This window comes from Plodia interpunctella, chromosome 4 (assembly GCF_027563975.2).
Source record: "Plodia interpunctella isolate USDA-ARS_2022_Savannah chromosome 4, ilPloInte3.2, whole genome shotgun sequence".
Lineage (NCBI taxonomy): Eukaryota > Metazoa > Arthropoda > Insecta > Lepidoptera > Pyralidae > Plodia > Plodia interpunctella.
Window position 1 is genome coordinate 6,582,858 of NC_071297.1, and position 14,680 is coordinate 6,597,537.

Genomic DNA, 14,680 nt, shown 5'->3' on the forward strand with positions numbered 1-14,680 from the left:
AATTACATAAAACAATCGAAAATTGTCCGGAAGCTTAAGAAACCTTTCATTTCCGGTAGTTTGTATTTTCATTTCATCACCTTCTTTATCTTAAATTGATATTGCTATTGCATTGCATACTTCATCGGTTACCGACCCCGATGGACAGCTAAGTTGCGACATTGAATACTCTCCATTAATTATGAGGGCATAGGTATAATTTTTTTTAAGAACTAAATTGAGTTTTGCCGTTCGATACCTATTTAAAATTGATAACTATTATATTTTACGAAATCAAGGCTGAATAGCAAGCGACCTCTTTGGTCATTGGGCTGAATGCATGATGTCTATGTCTAGTATGATGGTTAGATGTACGCGAACTTTATGAGAGAGTGAAGTGTTTCAGTGTGCTCAGGGCTTTTCTAACGACATTATTACCCTAGAGCGCTAAATATTCACTTACAAGCCCCATTTCGGGGTAATAAAAGACCTACTTACCGAACATGAGAGATGTAAAAAAACATTAATGTTCATATATCTGTAATCCAAACGAGAAAAGACTGACGGAGATGGCTTGCATAGGGCGCGCGTGCGAGTCCCTTCTAAATCTATAGCTTGCAGAATCGTATTGTCATCGTGTATCCAGCATGGATTTAGTAAGAGTACCTACTAATAGCGCATATTACGCAAAGCTCAGCGCAGATGGCGCTACTGGTACAACTAAAGTACACAAATATTTCTAATGGAGGCAAAAAGCGCCAATAATCTGCAGCAATATTGAAAATTGGCCCTTTTGACCTTCGTGTCAAGTGTTCCGAGCTTCTTTTCGACCATTTACTGATTCGAAAATTTTACAGCGTGAGACGTATTTCATAGTTTTCGAAGTTTTTTTATCTTATGGAAAACGATTTTTCCTAATATTACGGCATCCGAATATGCTACATTGTTGTATATTTTCACAAACGAATGCTTACATAATGAAAGGATTGATAAAGTACTCTAAAATAAACGTTTTAATCGACTTAGCAAAATGCGGCAAAGCTTTTGTGTACCTAACATACGGTGCTGTACTCTGGCGGGATAAATGCGCAGTAATACTCCCAATTCCATGATGCCCAGTTATCCCAATGGCCTTAGGCATAGGCCCATTCTATCGTTTGGGCCGGGAAGTTGTATAGAAATCTAACTCGTCGTCTTTAGTATTATTTGTTTTTAACTTTCGATTGAATAAAGATATACCTACACATCTTTTTTCCTTTTTTATGAATAGAAAAGGAAGATGACATTTTTTAATTTTATATATATAGAATAGGCTTCGTGACGTGTTATGTGCCGCAGCATGGTGCATGCTGCGGCCGCACATAAACACACAAAACAAACGTATAAAGGAGCCGCAGTGCAGCATATTTACAATACCACAGCGCTAGGTATTCCAATGAGTATTCTACGCTGTATTTCACGAGAAAAGTTTAATCTTTAATCATGGTAATCGAGGTATATATAGATTATGGTTCTATGATTCTTGGTGAACAAAGCATTTATTTTTATTGCAGGTAGAACTAAACGTTTTCATTGAAAAAATATTTATTTTGTAAACATTTAACGAAAACAAGTAACATTTTTAACAAACAGTTAACGCAAGGTTCTCGTAAATGCTATTTTTAAATATATTTATTTTGAATATTACGTTTTAATTAATAAAACTACTAATAACAAGGCGCAATTGAAAAAAAAAACATCGTTGCCAATGGCGTTGTAGATGGCGCTAAACTTTGTTGTTTGTGGGCTCGTTTCGTTCGACCGAACGACAAAATAATCGGCAAGTAAGATGGCGGCGATTGATGTGAAAGGCGAAACGTTGTCTTATTTCTACCTGTAAATATTGAAAGCTATAATTTAAAAGATCTTAAATGTTATAGAAGCGAAGAATACTAAGTACGAAGTGAAAATATATAGTGAACGTTGTGTTTTAAATACAAACTAAGTGGTTATTCATTTCACAATAGACAAAACCCGTCGCAACCAGCACTCAATCAAGGAGTCGAGGCCATATTTATGATGTTATCTGTCGTGTGAGCGTCCTCCGAAAACCACATTGATAAATATTTGTCGAAAACTAAGGCAATGGTATGTCTATTTTCATGAATGTTATTACCAGTAGTATATCTTTTATATTGAGATTCGATTTTATACCTATTGTTCCACTGTTCTTGACGCTTCTATACCTAGCGGCGATATATTTTGTCCAACATTAACTCTCATCTTTTTATTGTTGCAAAACATAATGTTATTTGTTATTCATATTAAAGTCGCTATTTATCAAAAATTATAACCTACTTGTGAACATATGTAACAAGTTGAATTTTATCCAATAAGATATTCATTAATTTTGTTATGATGTGACTAGATTTTTTCTTTTCCAGGAGTGTCTTCTACATATGAAGAATCATTTATAAATAGAAGATGATCTCTAGTGTTTGGGTTTAGTGGTAGTAACAATAAAGTGTGTGGTGCAAACTATGGATGAAAGTGTGGACATCTATTGACAAATTACATACATTGACACTAAACAAGCATCACGGAGGTGGTAATGGATCCAGTAGGACCATGGTCAGCATATGCTTCTTACAATCGATTAGCAGGAGTCCAGGCTGGTGCTGCAAGTGGAGACTTTCATCACCACTTAGCAAGTGGCGGGTCAGGATTAGGCAGCCAGTCTGTGCCATCAACAACCAGTCAGTTACTTCTTCAAGCAGCTCACACTACAGCATCATTAGCAGGGCAACTGGGCTCATCGACAGCATCTCCTTTCAACCCAGGAGGTTTTCTTTCTCCTCCTGGCTATGATGCTATGTTCTCACCTCTTTTTCATCATGCGAATCCAAAACCAGCTCATTATAGTTCTTCACTTCAAGCGCAACACAGACAAGTAATTGCACAGGCACAAGCAGCAGTGGCATCGAAACAGTCTTCTGTGGAGACTGAACTGTCATCATTAAGAGAGAATTATTCTCACCAAACACTTGCTGCGCAAGGAACTTCCTTTTTTGATCAATCTACCACTCCTGGAAGTACAGCAGGACTAAGTTGGCAAGGGAACAACCAATTGCCAAGTCCATTTGGAATATTGCCCCATGAAAGTGTTGTGCCCTCATCTCCAAGTCCAGCTACTACAAAGGCATCTGCAACATATGAAAACTTTAATGCACACTTTGCAGCAGCACAGACTCTAAACAACCATTTAAACTCCCAGCTTTCCAGTGCAGCTAAACAGGCCAATAGGGCAGGTTCCCCAGCAACAGCATCGAAACCAGCTTCTTCAACAACATCAACATTTTTTCAATCTCCCTCAACATTTGGAAATCAGACTGATAATTCATATAGTACAAGCAGTGCAAAAAGTGGTCAACTTTCATCTCAGCAGGACTATGCTGGAAGTAAGTCCTATTCAAGTTCGGCAAGTTCAACTGCTCATTCTCAGCAGTCGTGTATTGTATCAACTCCACCAGTAACCGCTTCCTCTACCCCTCCCAGTAAAGATTACCGTACTTCCTCTAGCACAAGTTCCAGACCCTCTTCATCTATTTACAATTCCCAGTCCCCAAAAAACTGTAGTAGTGAAAAGTCTCGTCAGTCTTCTAGCAGTAGTAGTAATACAAGTAGTTTTGTTTCACCTACTTCCAAACCCCCACAGGTTCAAACTAAAGCGCAAAGTAAAATTTATCCAGAACACTCTAATGAACAAAGAAAACCTGAGTCAAATGACAAAGTCCAACCACAATCTTCACCGATCAGTTACTCAATAATGGATGCTCCTGGTAGGCTTAGCTATAGCAGCAATAGTTCTTCTAAATCAAATAGGATTGGAAACTCTCCTTACTCAACATCTCAAGGGTCTAGTTTCAGACATTATCAAAGTGGTAATAATGTTGAGGCAGATTATCATGTACGAGCAAAAAGTAGTTCAAGTACCGATACAGGTTACTCTAGCAGTAGTTCTCAGAATGGCCCAGACTGTGGTGTAGTTGTGGCCAGAAGACAGAGTCCTTCCCAAGCTCCACCACAAACATCGCCATTAGGCCATGGTTCTAGTCCAGCATATCCTATGTATCATAGTCCTATGAATTCGATTAACTCACCACAGCAGCATGGTGAGCATTTTAAAACTAGTAATCCTGCACCCAGATCCCCTCTAGATGCTTCAGTAACAAGACCGCCTTCTCAGAACAGTCAAGTAGCCTACCCTTCTGTCATTACTAGGGCCCTAGGAATTGATCAAACCAAAACATACTCTGAAAATCGATATGAACGAAATCAAACTCAGTCTTCCAGTCAAAGCTGTTGGGAGAATGACCGTCAAACCAGTAGAAAGTTCTCTAGTAGTAGTAATAGTAATTTTAACAATAGTTCTATACCAGAAAGTAGTGAAGAACCTGCCCCAGCTGCAAGTCAAAGGTCACTAAGTTTAACTGAGAAGCAGCACAACTATTTTGATAGTAACAATGTTGCTTTACAAGATTTATCTAGCTGTCGTGGAGATCCCATGACAATAGTTAAAAATTTACAGAGTTTGCAGCAGAGTTGTCAAGTACAAGATACAAAATCTAGCAAAGCCCCTGTGGTCTCAACTCCAGCAACAATTAGTAAACCTTCAGTTCGAAGAAAGAGCACTGAAAAACCAGTGACTCATTCGAATATGAATGACCTGTCTAATGCCGTTATGGCAGATTATTTGGCAAATAGGATCCCTCCACCAGCACACAGTTCAACTAGTAATCAACAGCAAAATGGAAGTTACTTTGATTTTGAGAGGTGGAACCTTCCACCACCACCACCCAAAATGTTCCCTGGAACTTCCGCATTTGGTTCCCAAGCCCCATTACACGCCACAAACTTTGCTAACCAACACCAGGCTCTTGCCATGCCCCATGGACATGCACTAACATATTTCCCTCCTTTCCACCTAGGTCCCCATCCTGACTTTCAGTCTTCTGTGGAGTTAACACCATTATCGTCTTTTAGCGAGACTCCACCTTCGGCTTCCTCCTCATCTTTTTCAACACCTGAAACACGTGAAGAGGAACAGCCTAAGGTGGTAGTACCTAATATAGAAGAAGAACTTGGTTTCCTTGCAGAACAACGGGCAAATACTGCATCATCGGTAGCACCCACTTCACAGCAGCAGAACCTTAACAGCACTTCACAAGACGCTACTACAAAAATTATGGAAAAAAAATTCAATGTTCCTGTCACGGGCCCGGGATCAGGTTTCATGGCTTCTTATTTAAAATTTTTGCAAGGGGAGAGGGATACCTCGCCCCCGCCGGCCGGTCGAGGTGCCAGGAAATCGTCTACGTGGTCTAGATCGAACACAAATAGCAATAATACTAATAATAAGCCCTATATGCCTAATGAACACAATAAATGTGATTCAACTACCCCGCAACAGAGTGCTAATGGCGCGATGGCGACATCGAACGTAATAAATTCGGGGATGGCTCTAAGTAATCCTGCCATGAGTTCAGCGGCGAGTATGAGCACGGCAGGCTTGTTGGGTGCTAACCAAATACATGGCGCGGCAAACTTGCTCAGCGCACAGAAAGGCGTCGAGTTAGATGACCCGCGTTATTATAACTTAAATAAGGACAGAAAACGGAAGTACGACGGAAGCGAGGAGTCTGCTTATGACGCAGACGAGGAAGCGAGAAGGTTGAATAAGCCCGTGCTCAACGTGCCCAGTACGCCGCTGAATGACAAAGGGAAGAAAGGCCGCAGCACGATGCACAAGCCGACGCCCTCGGCGGTAGTGGCGCCTCAACCGGCCGCCCCCAAGAAGCCACGACCCCCGGCCCCGCCGCCCGTGGCCTCCCTGCAGGCGCCGCACCAGCAATACTATTACCAACAACAGCCTGATGAAGGTGCGTTCAATTTATTAGATTTCCATTTACGAAGTAGAGCGCGATGGTGAAGAGCTAGCCCTGAAGCTTGTATGACAGGAGCAAGCTAACTGCCGCGAGGCAGCTTATCGTGAAAACTTGTTACATTTTAACTGTGATAAATAATTATGTAAATTTAATTTAGATGAAATCTATGATTATTAATTTGTACATAACTTCTATAAAGGAAATGTGATGTATCTATATCTTAGTAGAGGTTGATATTTTTAGGGTTATATTGTAACAAGATTTCACTTGATTGTTATTGATTTAATGACACATTCTTAGTGCCATTTAACTGTAAATTGTAGAATTTGTGACTCTTGTCATACTCGCTGTTGAAGGGGTGCTACCATTAATAATTCCAAAATTGTGGTATATTTTTATATGGAGTAAACTACCAGTGGGTGTGTGTTGTATATATAAAATGTATTGTATTTTACAGTATTTGAGTTTAGGTGGTACTTACTATATAGTGTATGCATATTCTTTAGCTGAAAGTGATTTTATATTATAAGAAGAATTGAATTGCATAATAAACTGCAGCTATAAGTAAGTGCGAGATATGTATTAGATGGCCATGCCCTGAACATAAGTTTTTGTATTTCTATTTAATTGTTATTTGTTTATGCACAATTCTCAATATTTTATGTAAATACTTTTGTATAATAATAGGAGGATACCTAAAATAAACACGAGTATATTACTGATAATTGTGTTAAATATTTTTAATTTGTAATTATTCCTGGTAGCACCCCGCACTTCGCCAAATAGGGATAACATGTACAATGTAAGACTAGATAATATAAATGTTACAATCTGCTTTCCGTTTACCGATGTTCAAAATAAGAAGTTATTATGTTTATTCTTGTGTACATGTTATCACTGATGACTCATCGTCGTCATTTGGCAATCCTTTCCTTACCTATCCTACCTTGACATTGTAAATGATGAGAAGCTTCTGTTTACGCAGGTAATGTAATGATTTTCTAACATTTATTAGTCCTGAGCATCAGCGCCAACGGGCAGACTGGCGGCGATATGACGTATAACGTTTACAAAAAAGCAATTTATCAGAGTATTCATTTTAATAACACAAGTAGCAAGTCATTGGAGTGTCACTGTACAGTTATTTTCGGTTCTCCGCGCAGTCGCCAATTTGTGTGTTGACACTGATTTGCATTTGTACTAAAACTCCAAATTTTGATGGTATTCCTTTTAGCCACACACGGTGCTAGTTTGGGATACGGGCTGGGCTATGGTGCTGCGGAAAACGACAATGGTGGCGATAGAAAATTACATCATATAAAATCTCATCAGCAAATAACGAGCTCTGGACAGATAGATAATACCAGACCTATTGAGGACATGCCTTATCAGGTGATTTTTTTTCAGTTTTATTTTTATTGCATTGAGAATTACAGAGGACTTTAGTTCGCGCTACGAAACAAGTCCTATGGCAATATGAGGGGATAGTGCGGGTTTCCATTTCACTTATCACCATCGAATCGATTCGAAGTGAGACGCACCGAACCAATCACATTGCAGTGTGGTTGTCGTTGCGTCACAATGGCGCATTTAGATTTCGATGGTGAGAAGTGAAATGCAAACCCGCACTTCGCCCACTGTTAATAGGAGAACGGCCACGTTGTTGTCAACGAATGTAGCACCGCGCTGTGTCAGCGGGATTCCTTTCGTGGCGTGTTCTATTGTCTATTGTGGATCAAACAATTTTTTCTTAAAATGCTTTATAATATCTGATTATAGTGTCCGATACAAAAAAGTTTGTAGCACATACTACTCGGGTTTGTATTGATACTATTTACTTCCTCTAACGGATTCTATAAAATGTAAATCGTCCCAAATTTTCCTAAGTTCACTCGACTCACCAGTTGATGTTGATCCATCGGCCGGCGGCGTCCTTGGATCACGCCTCAGTCTCTGGACATATTTTGATAAATTATGTTAAAAGTGCCTGTGTAGGTCTAATTTCTGATTCTAAATGATTTGAATTTCATAGAATTGGAATATGTACAATTTCCTATACTTACTGGGATTTAAAGGGAGTGGAGCAAAATAATTTAAAAATGATGGGTGTATGCGGCATGTTTCTTTCTCTTATTTTTATTCCTAACAGTAGTTTCAAAAGTTTAAAAATATATTTTCAGCCTGGTGAATTTGTGGCAATAAAAAGTGAACTAAACGAGATGTGGCCAGCTATTTGGAGAGTAGATGGCAAAACTTTATTACAAAAATATGAGCCCTTTGAAGAAAATGGCAAAGTTCTTTACAGAAATATATCGACGGTGAGTAGTGATCTTATTTGTAATAACATAGGCAGTCTCTGAATAAAGTTTGGAGTCTTTGATACTTTTTATTTAGTTACGACAGAAAAATTACTAGATAAATCTGCCTGAAGTTATTTGCCGGTTAGCCCTATCCAACACTTGAAACAATTTTTATCTTAACTGTTCGATACGTAGGATATCACATACTTTATCAGCAAGCGGTGGAACATGCATTAATATTTTCGTTTTTTAATGTGTTAGTATGCAGCATGGAATCCTGAAAATAAAAAGCTGTACACACAAGTAAACGTGAAAGTGCGATCACAGTCGCACCTGGAGACCGTAGTTGAGTTAATAAGAAACGAAGCTTCACTCGACGATTGCAACTTTATCGAGAAGAGAATGTTGGAGACGCAAATGTATCAAGAGAATTTTGAAGTCTACATACAGACATTAATATCACATGCATTAGATCCAAATTTCCTCACAGAAATATTTCAAGAACAAGGTATGATTATTTTTACATATAATAATTTTAATGATTTTTATTATTTGACTGATGAAAACATACATTCTGTTTCATACAATACTCTGGCCCAATCCTGCTAATCTCATACAAAGTGGCAGATCGGGCTTGGCATGTGATGAGGGACAAAAGATGTCAGCGCTCTGTCTAGCGTTGTGTTTCTTATGTATTTCTAATACCCATATCTCTTTCTTGAACTAGCTGAATGGAAGATATGACGGGATCTATAGCTTTCTCTGTCTACGGTGGAAGTTATCACATTCGGGTACGCTGCGACTTGAGTTATCTTTGTGTTCGGTTACAGACGAATACTTCCTATCGAACGTGAAGACAGTGGATGAGGTGACGGACCGGATGCGGTCGCGGGTGTCGGGCGGCGGCGGAGGCGGCGCGCGGGCGCTGGACGCGGCGCTGGGCACGTTCCCGGGGCTCAGCGTGGCGGCGGGCGCCGGCGCCTGTCGCGCCTGTGCGCGGCCCGCCGCCGCGCGGCTGCTGCTCTACGGCCAGCCCTACAACCCCGCCACGCTCGAGCCTGTCCAGCCTGACGCCAGGCTCGCTTATGAGAAGGTACGCCGAATTCAGGATATTGATGCTAAACTTCGTCTTTTCTTACAAGTCTTATTAGGTAATAGTAGATTAGTAGCCTAGGGATGTAAGGCATCCATTGCAGCCCGAGATATTTAGGTGCACGAGCGCAGCGAAGGTTATTATAGTGCAATTGATGCTTACACCCGAGCTAACTACTCTTTACATCTCGATTGTGAGGTAAGTAGAAAAAAACGTAAATAAAATATTTAAAGTAAAAGTATTCTATAGTAAGCAGTATTCTTCTATTACCGCCTTTTTTCATTTTTTTTTTTCAAGAACGTAATTGAGCCTCGCCGTTCGATACCTATTTAAAATTGATAACTATTATATTTATACGAAGACAAGGCTGAATAGCGAAGCCACCTCTTTGGTTATTGGGCTGAATGCATGATTGCCAGTATGATGGTTAGATGTACGCGAACTTTCTGAAAGAGTGAAGTTTTATTTTTAATTACTTACCGCCCTAAGGCTTTTCTAGCTACATTATTACCCTAGATCGCTAATTGGACACTTACAAGCCCCATTTGGGGGTAATAAAATAAATATAATAAATATATACAATATATATATAAATGGACTTTTTAGGATATTGCTTTAGAGGATTAATGTTTTAATTTATGATGTGTAGGTTGAACTAGTACTTGATTTAGATTTTAACAAAAAGTTATCGAGCATATCCCATCTGGACGAATTCCGTCTTTCATCTCCAGCTGAGCGTTCAGTCTTTTGAGCGACTTCCAAATAGGCTAGAAGCCAATCCATTTGTGGGGCGACAAATGCCGGACATACACATACACTCGTCGAAATCAAACAAATGCTTTTGTATGAGAGCTTTTATTTAACGCAAGAAAAAAACAGCAATGTAAAACTGTATTCATCGGATTACCGAAAACGTAATAAAGAATTATTTATTATTATTTCCAGGAATTCCTTGTCTGCGGGACTTGCTGCGGTCGCGTGCAATTGTTTTCTAGGATATCGCATCAGAAGTATCTAATGTATGCCGAATGCAGTAAGCGTGTGACGGAGAAAAGAATGCAGAATCCTAACAAAGACACTACGGTCATTCTAAATGAGCTGTTGGCGGACGAATCGTGGCTGTTACAGGTAAATAAACGACCATAATCATAAACAAGTTAGGCATACTTTAAGCTAAAATATATTTAGTCACTATATAGCACTTTACAATATTGGGCATTGACATAATGAAACAAAACATACTTTAGCTTTTTCTTCATAGTCGTTTTCCTCATGGCTGAGGGTCATGGTCATTACGTGGAATGGAACACTTGTCTTCTCCATTTCACACACAAGTTAATATAATCAACCAGTGTGCACTTTAACTTATAAAAGTCAAATTCAATAAGGTTAGCCATAAAGTCCTTTGACACCTGCGTACTATGTTTTCTCAATTTCAAAAACGACAGTTTGGGAATATATGAAATGTATCGCAAAATTGTGTAAACACGGTAACTTGGTATAGGGTAGGGGTCATACAATTTGACAGTAGAAATCGTCAACATTTATTTAAAACTACACGATAGTAATTCTATCTTCCTAACTGTGTTGGTTTGTTACCCTTTACGTTTTAACCACTGTGGACCGGGTTGTGGTTCCATTTTAAACAAAAAAATTAACAAAGAAAACAAATTTCAAATAAATATATTGTGCGGCTATCAAACAAAATGGCAGCTTAATGTTGTCAATCTGTGTCATCGGTAAGTGAGCAATATGTGTGAGTGAGGGAGCAATGAACTTTATGGCTATTCTACATGAACAATACTTTTATGCTTTAACTTTTTTAATATAACATAGCTACGACATTTGGATTTGGTAAAGAAGACCCAGTACTTAAATCTGATTTTGTTATCTCTCATTTTTGCGTGTCCCCAGTTACATTCGGGACTGTAACGCCGCGAAGCTCGATATCAGCGTGAAAAAATAAACCTTAAATGTGATTTTACAACCGCCAACGTCAACCCTCTTTGGGAATGGTATTTTTACCTATCAGATTTTGTGTTTCATGGCCGCCACGTATGACACCCACGTTCATACAAGATTAATAAATTTCATATCACTGATATCAATTTTAGACGTTTCGTAAACCTGTGATGATATTAGTAATTAATAAAAAAAAAAATATTTCAGCTGTTCCGGGACGTGCGACACTCGTGGGCGGAAGCGGAGTCCTGGGACCGCAAGATGCGGCACGCGATGTCGCGCCAGATGATATAACACTAGCGGGGGCTCCCCAGTGTAGTGGTTACAGCGAGGACTAACCGATTCATTTCCTTTTGATACCTGTGAAATAAGTGATGTATATCTAATTGTTTTTGTATCTTATACAATTTGTAGCATGTAAATTGGTACTTTTACAAATCTGGTACAGAATGTAATAATTTTAATAGAAGACACGTTTGTATACCCGTGTATGTATAGGTGTTTAAGACATGTACACAATCTTGACTAATCTTTACTTAAATGTACACTTTTAAAATCAACATCTTTGCACCACAAGTGAATTATAAAAATCATGAAATAAATATAATAAATTGATTAGTGATGTGCAGAAATCTTGATTTTTAATATGTACATTTCGATTTAAAAGACATGTCAACATTGTGTACCTTTTTAGGTACCTTAACAAACGGTATGTTATATTATAATTTTATTTCTCATCGAATTTCTATTGGCTGTTACTTATGATTTTCATATATTGTCGCAGCTCCGGTGCCATGAGTTTATACTATTACAAAGAAAAGCTTTTTTACTTCAATTTATAATAAAAACGTATTTCCATTATGACTGAAGTAATGGAAAGAGTACGTTTTTTCAACGTCTCCCATGTACCTACTGAATGGAAGGCCTAATTAATACTAGTACTTTATACTTTTTCTTCTTTTACAGACGGTTTATGTGAGAAAAATAAAAAAAACAAAACATTTCAAGCTTAAAGTCTAATTAGTAGAACATAAACAAAAAAGAAAAATAAGTTAACGTTAGACAAGATTACAATAAATATGACATGTAAGATAGTGATGTGAAATGTCTATATTTTATAATTGTAAATATGATTATTATTTTTTTATGTGTACACTGTTTTGAAAGCTGGAGGGTTTTATTTAATTTTGATTATAGTTTCATTTTGTGACGGCACGGCAATATCACATACTGAAAATGTAAAGTTGCGCAGCCAGTTTTTAATATTGTAGTCAGTCACATATTCCATATAGCATTTAAACATGGAAAACCTACATAGTCGATTCATTTTACTTGATAGTATTGACGTGTATTCTAACTACACGCCAACTATAAAGTTTTGATTCACTTAAATTTCGATACACATTGTTAATGTGGTTTATTCTCATAGTGATCTAATAAGCCAATCAGATTGATTAATGTTAAAATATTTTTTAAATACTCATTGTACTTTACGGGTGGTGTCGTTTATCTGGATGATGATGGATTTAAAATAATATGCAAATTAAATTGGAATTTCAATGAAGAATTAGAAAAAAAAGATAGCGATAGTGGGATCTATTTATTTATGGTAATATGGTTATGTCTTGGTGAAAGATGAATATTGAAGTGTGATATAATTAATTCTTATTTAATTTTTTGGAATCTGAAACTAGTTATGATTACGTATCTACATTTGCCACGCGATTTAAATAAGCCTCGGATAGGCCTGTCGTGGTGAGGATTATATTTAGCGCAAACGTCTATACATGATTTTATGTAGATAGTGTTCGGCTGTCCACTAGAACCTCCCGTAAGCACCGGCGCGTTCTGGACTAATTGTTGCGGGCGATTAACTTTATGTTATCAAGGCCTTTGCATTATTCAAACTTGAAATACTTAAAAATTTTGCTATTTATTTATTAATTTCGAATTCATGCTTCACAGATACTTTAGTAAGTAAGTGAAAATGTTTTATTATTTCATCGCATATTTTGTAAAATGCTGATTTTCTTGTGAATCAAAAAACTATTTGTCTGTTAGTACATTGTCACATTCCCAGAGAAAAATATTTAGTCTCGTTGACTCTAGTTAAAGTCGTGAGTTGTGAACAACATTTCTTTTGTTGGTTTCATAAGAACAAAATGCGACGATATTATATTTTAATTCGATATGATAAATGAGTACAGCATGGAAAATATTTTGTATAATTGCATTAGGTTGTATAGATTGTAATATCCGTAACTACATTTAGTAGTTCGTAATCCTAAATAGATAAGTACATAGCATTGTAAAAATGAATAACAGGTTCTATCTGGTAATTAAAGTTAAAGAGAACTTTATTTATTTTGTTCTGAATTGGACAAATTTAGGTCGAATTTGTTTTGAAACCATTACATATTATAAGACATCATAATAAATGGCAGGTTTATCTAGCAAAATGTTTTATTTTTATCTAGAACGACATTAAATGAATGTAATGTTTTCCGCTTACACCGCTAGTAGCGGTTTTTAGAGGCAAATGCTTCGTTCATGTAAATTCAGCTGTCTGCAATTTGCATTGCATTTTTGGGCAAATTTTAATTGTAATAATTGCTCAAAAGGACCATTGAAGATTATCATTTTTATTAGAAGTGTCTGCTTTTAATTGTATTGTAAATATGAAACTCGCTAGTGTTACCTATCGATTGTGTGTAAATTAAAATAAAGCTTTCAGAGTGAGTTAGACTTGCGCACCGAGGCTTCCGTACAAATTAGTAAATTAGAAAATGTGTAGTGATGTTTCTTTACAAAAAAAATATAAAGACAAAAATGTTTCTGTCAACGCCAGGCTTGAACCGGGTACTTCATCAAACGCGCATACCGAAGTTTCAAATTGGATTTTAGATCTTTTGTTTTGAAAATCATTTTCAGTAATTTTTTAAACTAGCTTTAAATTACATTTTCAATTTACAATTTCGGATTTTTCTCTTTATCTACATTAACGCTAACTTCGTGCCATAGGTATTTCATGGATTCTAGGTTTTGAATTGTAAAATTGCAAATTCAACAAAAATGATCATTATATTGATCGCGTTGACTTGCCAGTTTCAATTTTTCAGAGCTTCAAGGAACCATCGACCTGGATATTTGAAGTACATTTCAACTTTATACGTGTATATGTCAAGGCTCTTTTCCTCAGGGAATGCGGAAAAGGGCGTTGACAGACGGGCTGACGTACAACAAAGTAATTCTATAAGGGTACTATAGGGGTTAAACAACCCCTATAGGGGTATAACAAAGTAATCCGTTTTTACCTTTTGAGGTACGGAATCTTAATAAAAGCTATTAATTCAGATGTAGGAAGTAGGTACACTGCTTTGCTTATTATGATTTTCGACGCAGGTAGTCCATTTCTGCCCCAA

General features: G+C 37.4%; 1 protein-coding gene across 2 annotated transcripts; it reads left to right on the top strand.

Moving 5' to 3' along the window:
* The first annotated feature begins 1,756 nt into the window (after positions 1–1,756).
* Positions 1,757–13,717, top strand: LOC128669225 (uncharacterized). 2 transcript variants are annotated; one of them, XM_053743889.1, is made up of 9 exons: positions 1,760–2,106; positions 2,403–3,416; positions 5,115–5,897; positions 7,138–7,295; positions 8,084–8,221; positions 8,465–8,711; positions 9,034–9,296; positions 10,242–10,424; positions 11,466–13,717. In XM_053743889.1, the coding sequence occupies exons 2-9, from the start codon at positions 2,570–2,572 to the stop codon at positions 11,550–11,552; spliced, it is 2,706 nt and encodes a 901-aa protein (XP_053599864.1). In that variant the 5' UTR covers positions 1,760–2,106; positions 2,403–2,569; the 3' UTR covers positions 11,553–13,717. The 2 variants fall into 2 exon arrangements, with proteins under 2 accessions (XP_053599863.1, XP_053599864.1); XM_053743888.1 differs by having other exon boundaries at positions 1,757–2,106; positions 2,403–5,897.
* The last annotated feature ends 963 nt before the right edge of the window (positions 13,718–14,680 follow it).

Coding starts and splice junctions, on each gene's coding strand:
- LOC128669225 (XM_053743888.1), top strand. CDS start 2,570: ATGGATCCAGTAGGACCATGGTCAGCATATGCTTCTTACAATCGATTA. Junction 7,296..8,083: donor TTGAGGACATGCCTTATCAG/GTGATTTTTTTT, acceptor ATATATTTTCAG/CCTGGTGAATTTGTGGCAAT. Junction 10,425..11,465: donor ACGAATCGTGGCTGTTACAG/GTAAATAAACGA, acceptor AAAATATTTCAG/CTGTTCCGGGACGTGCGACA.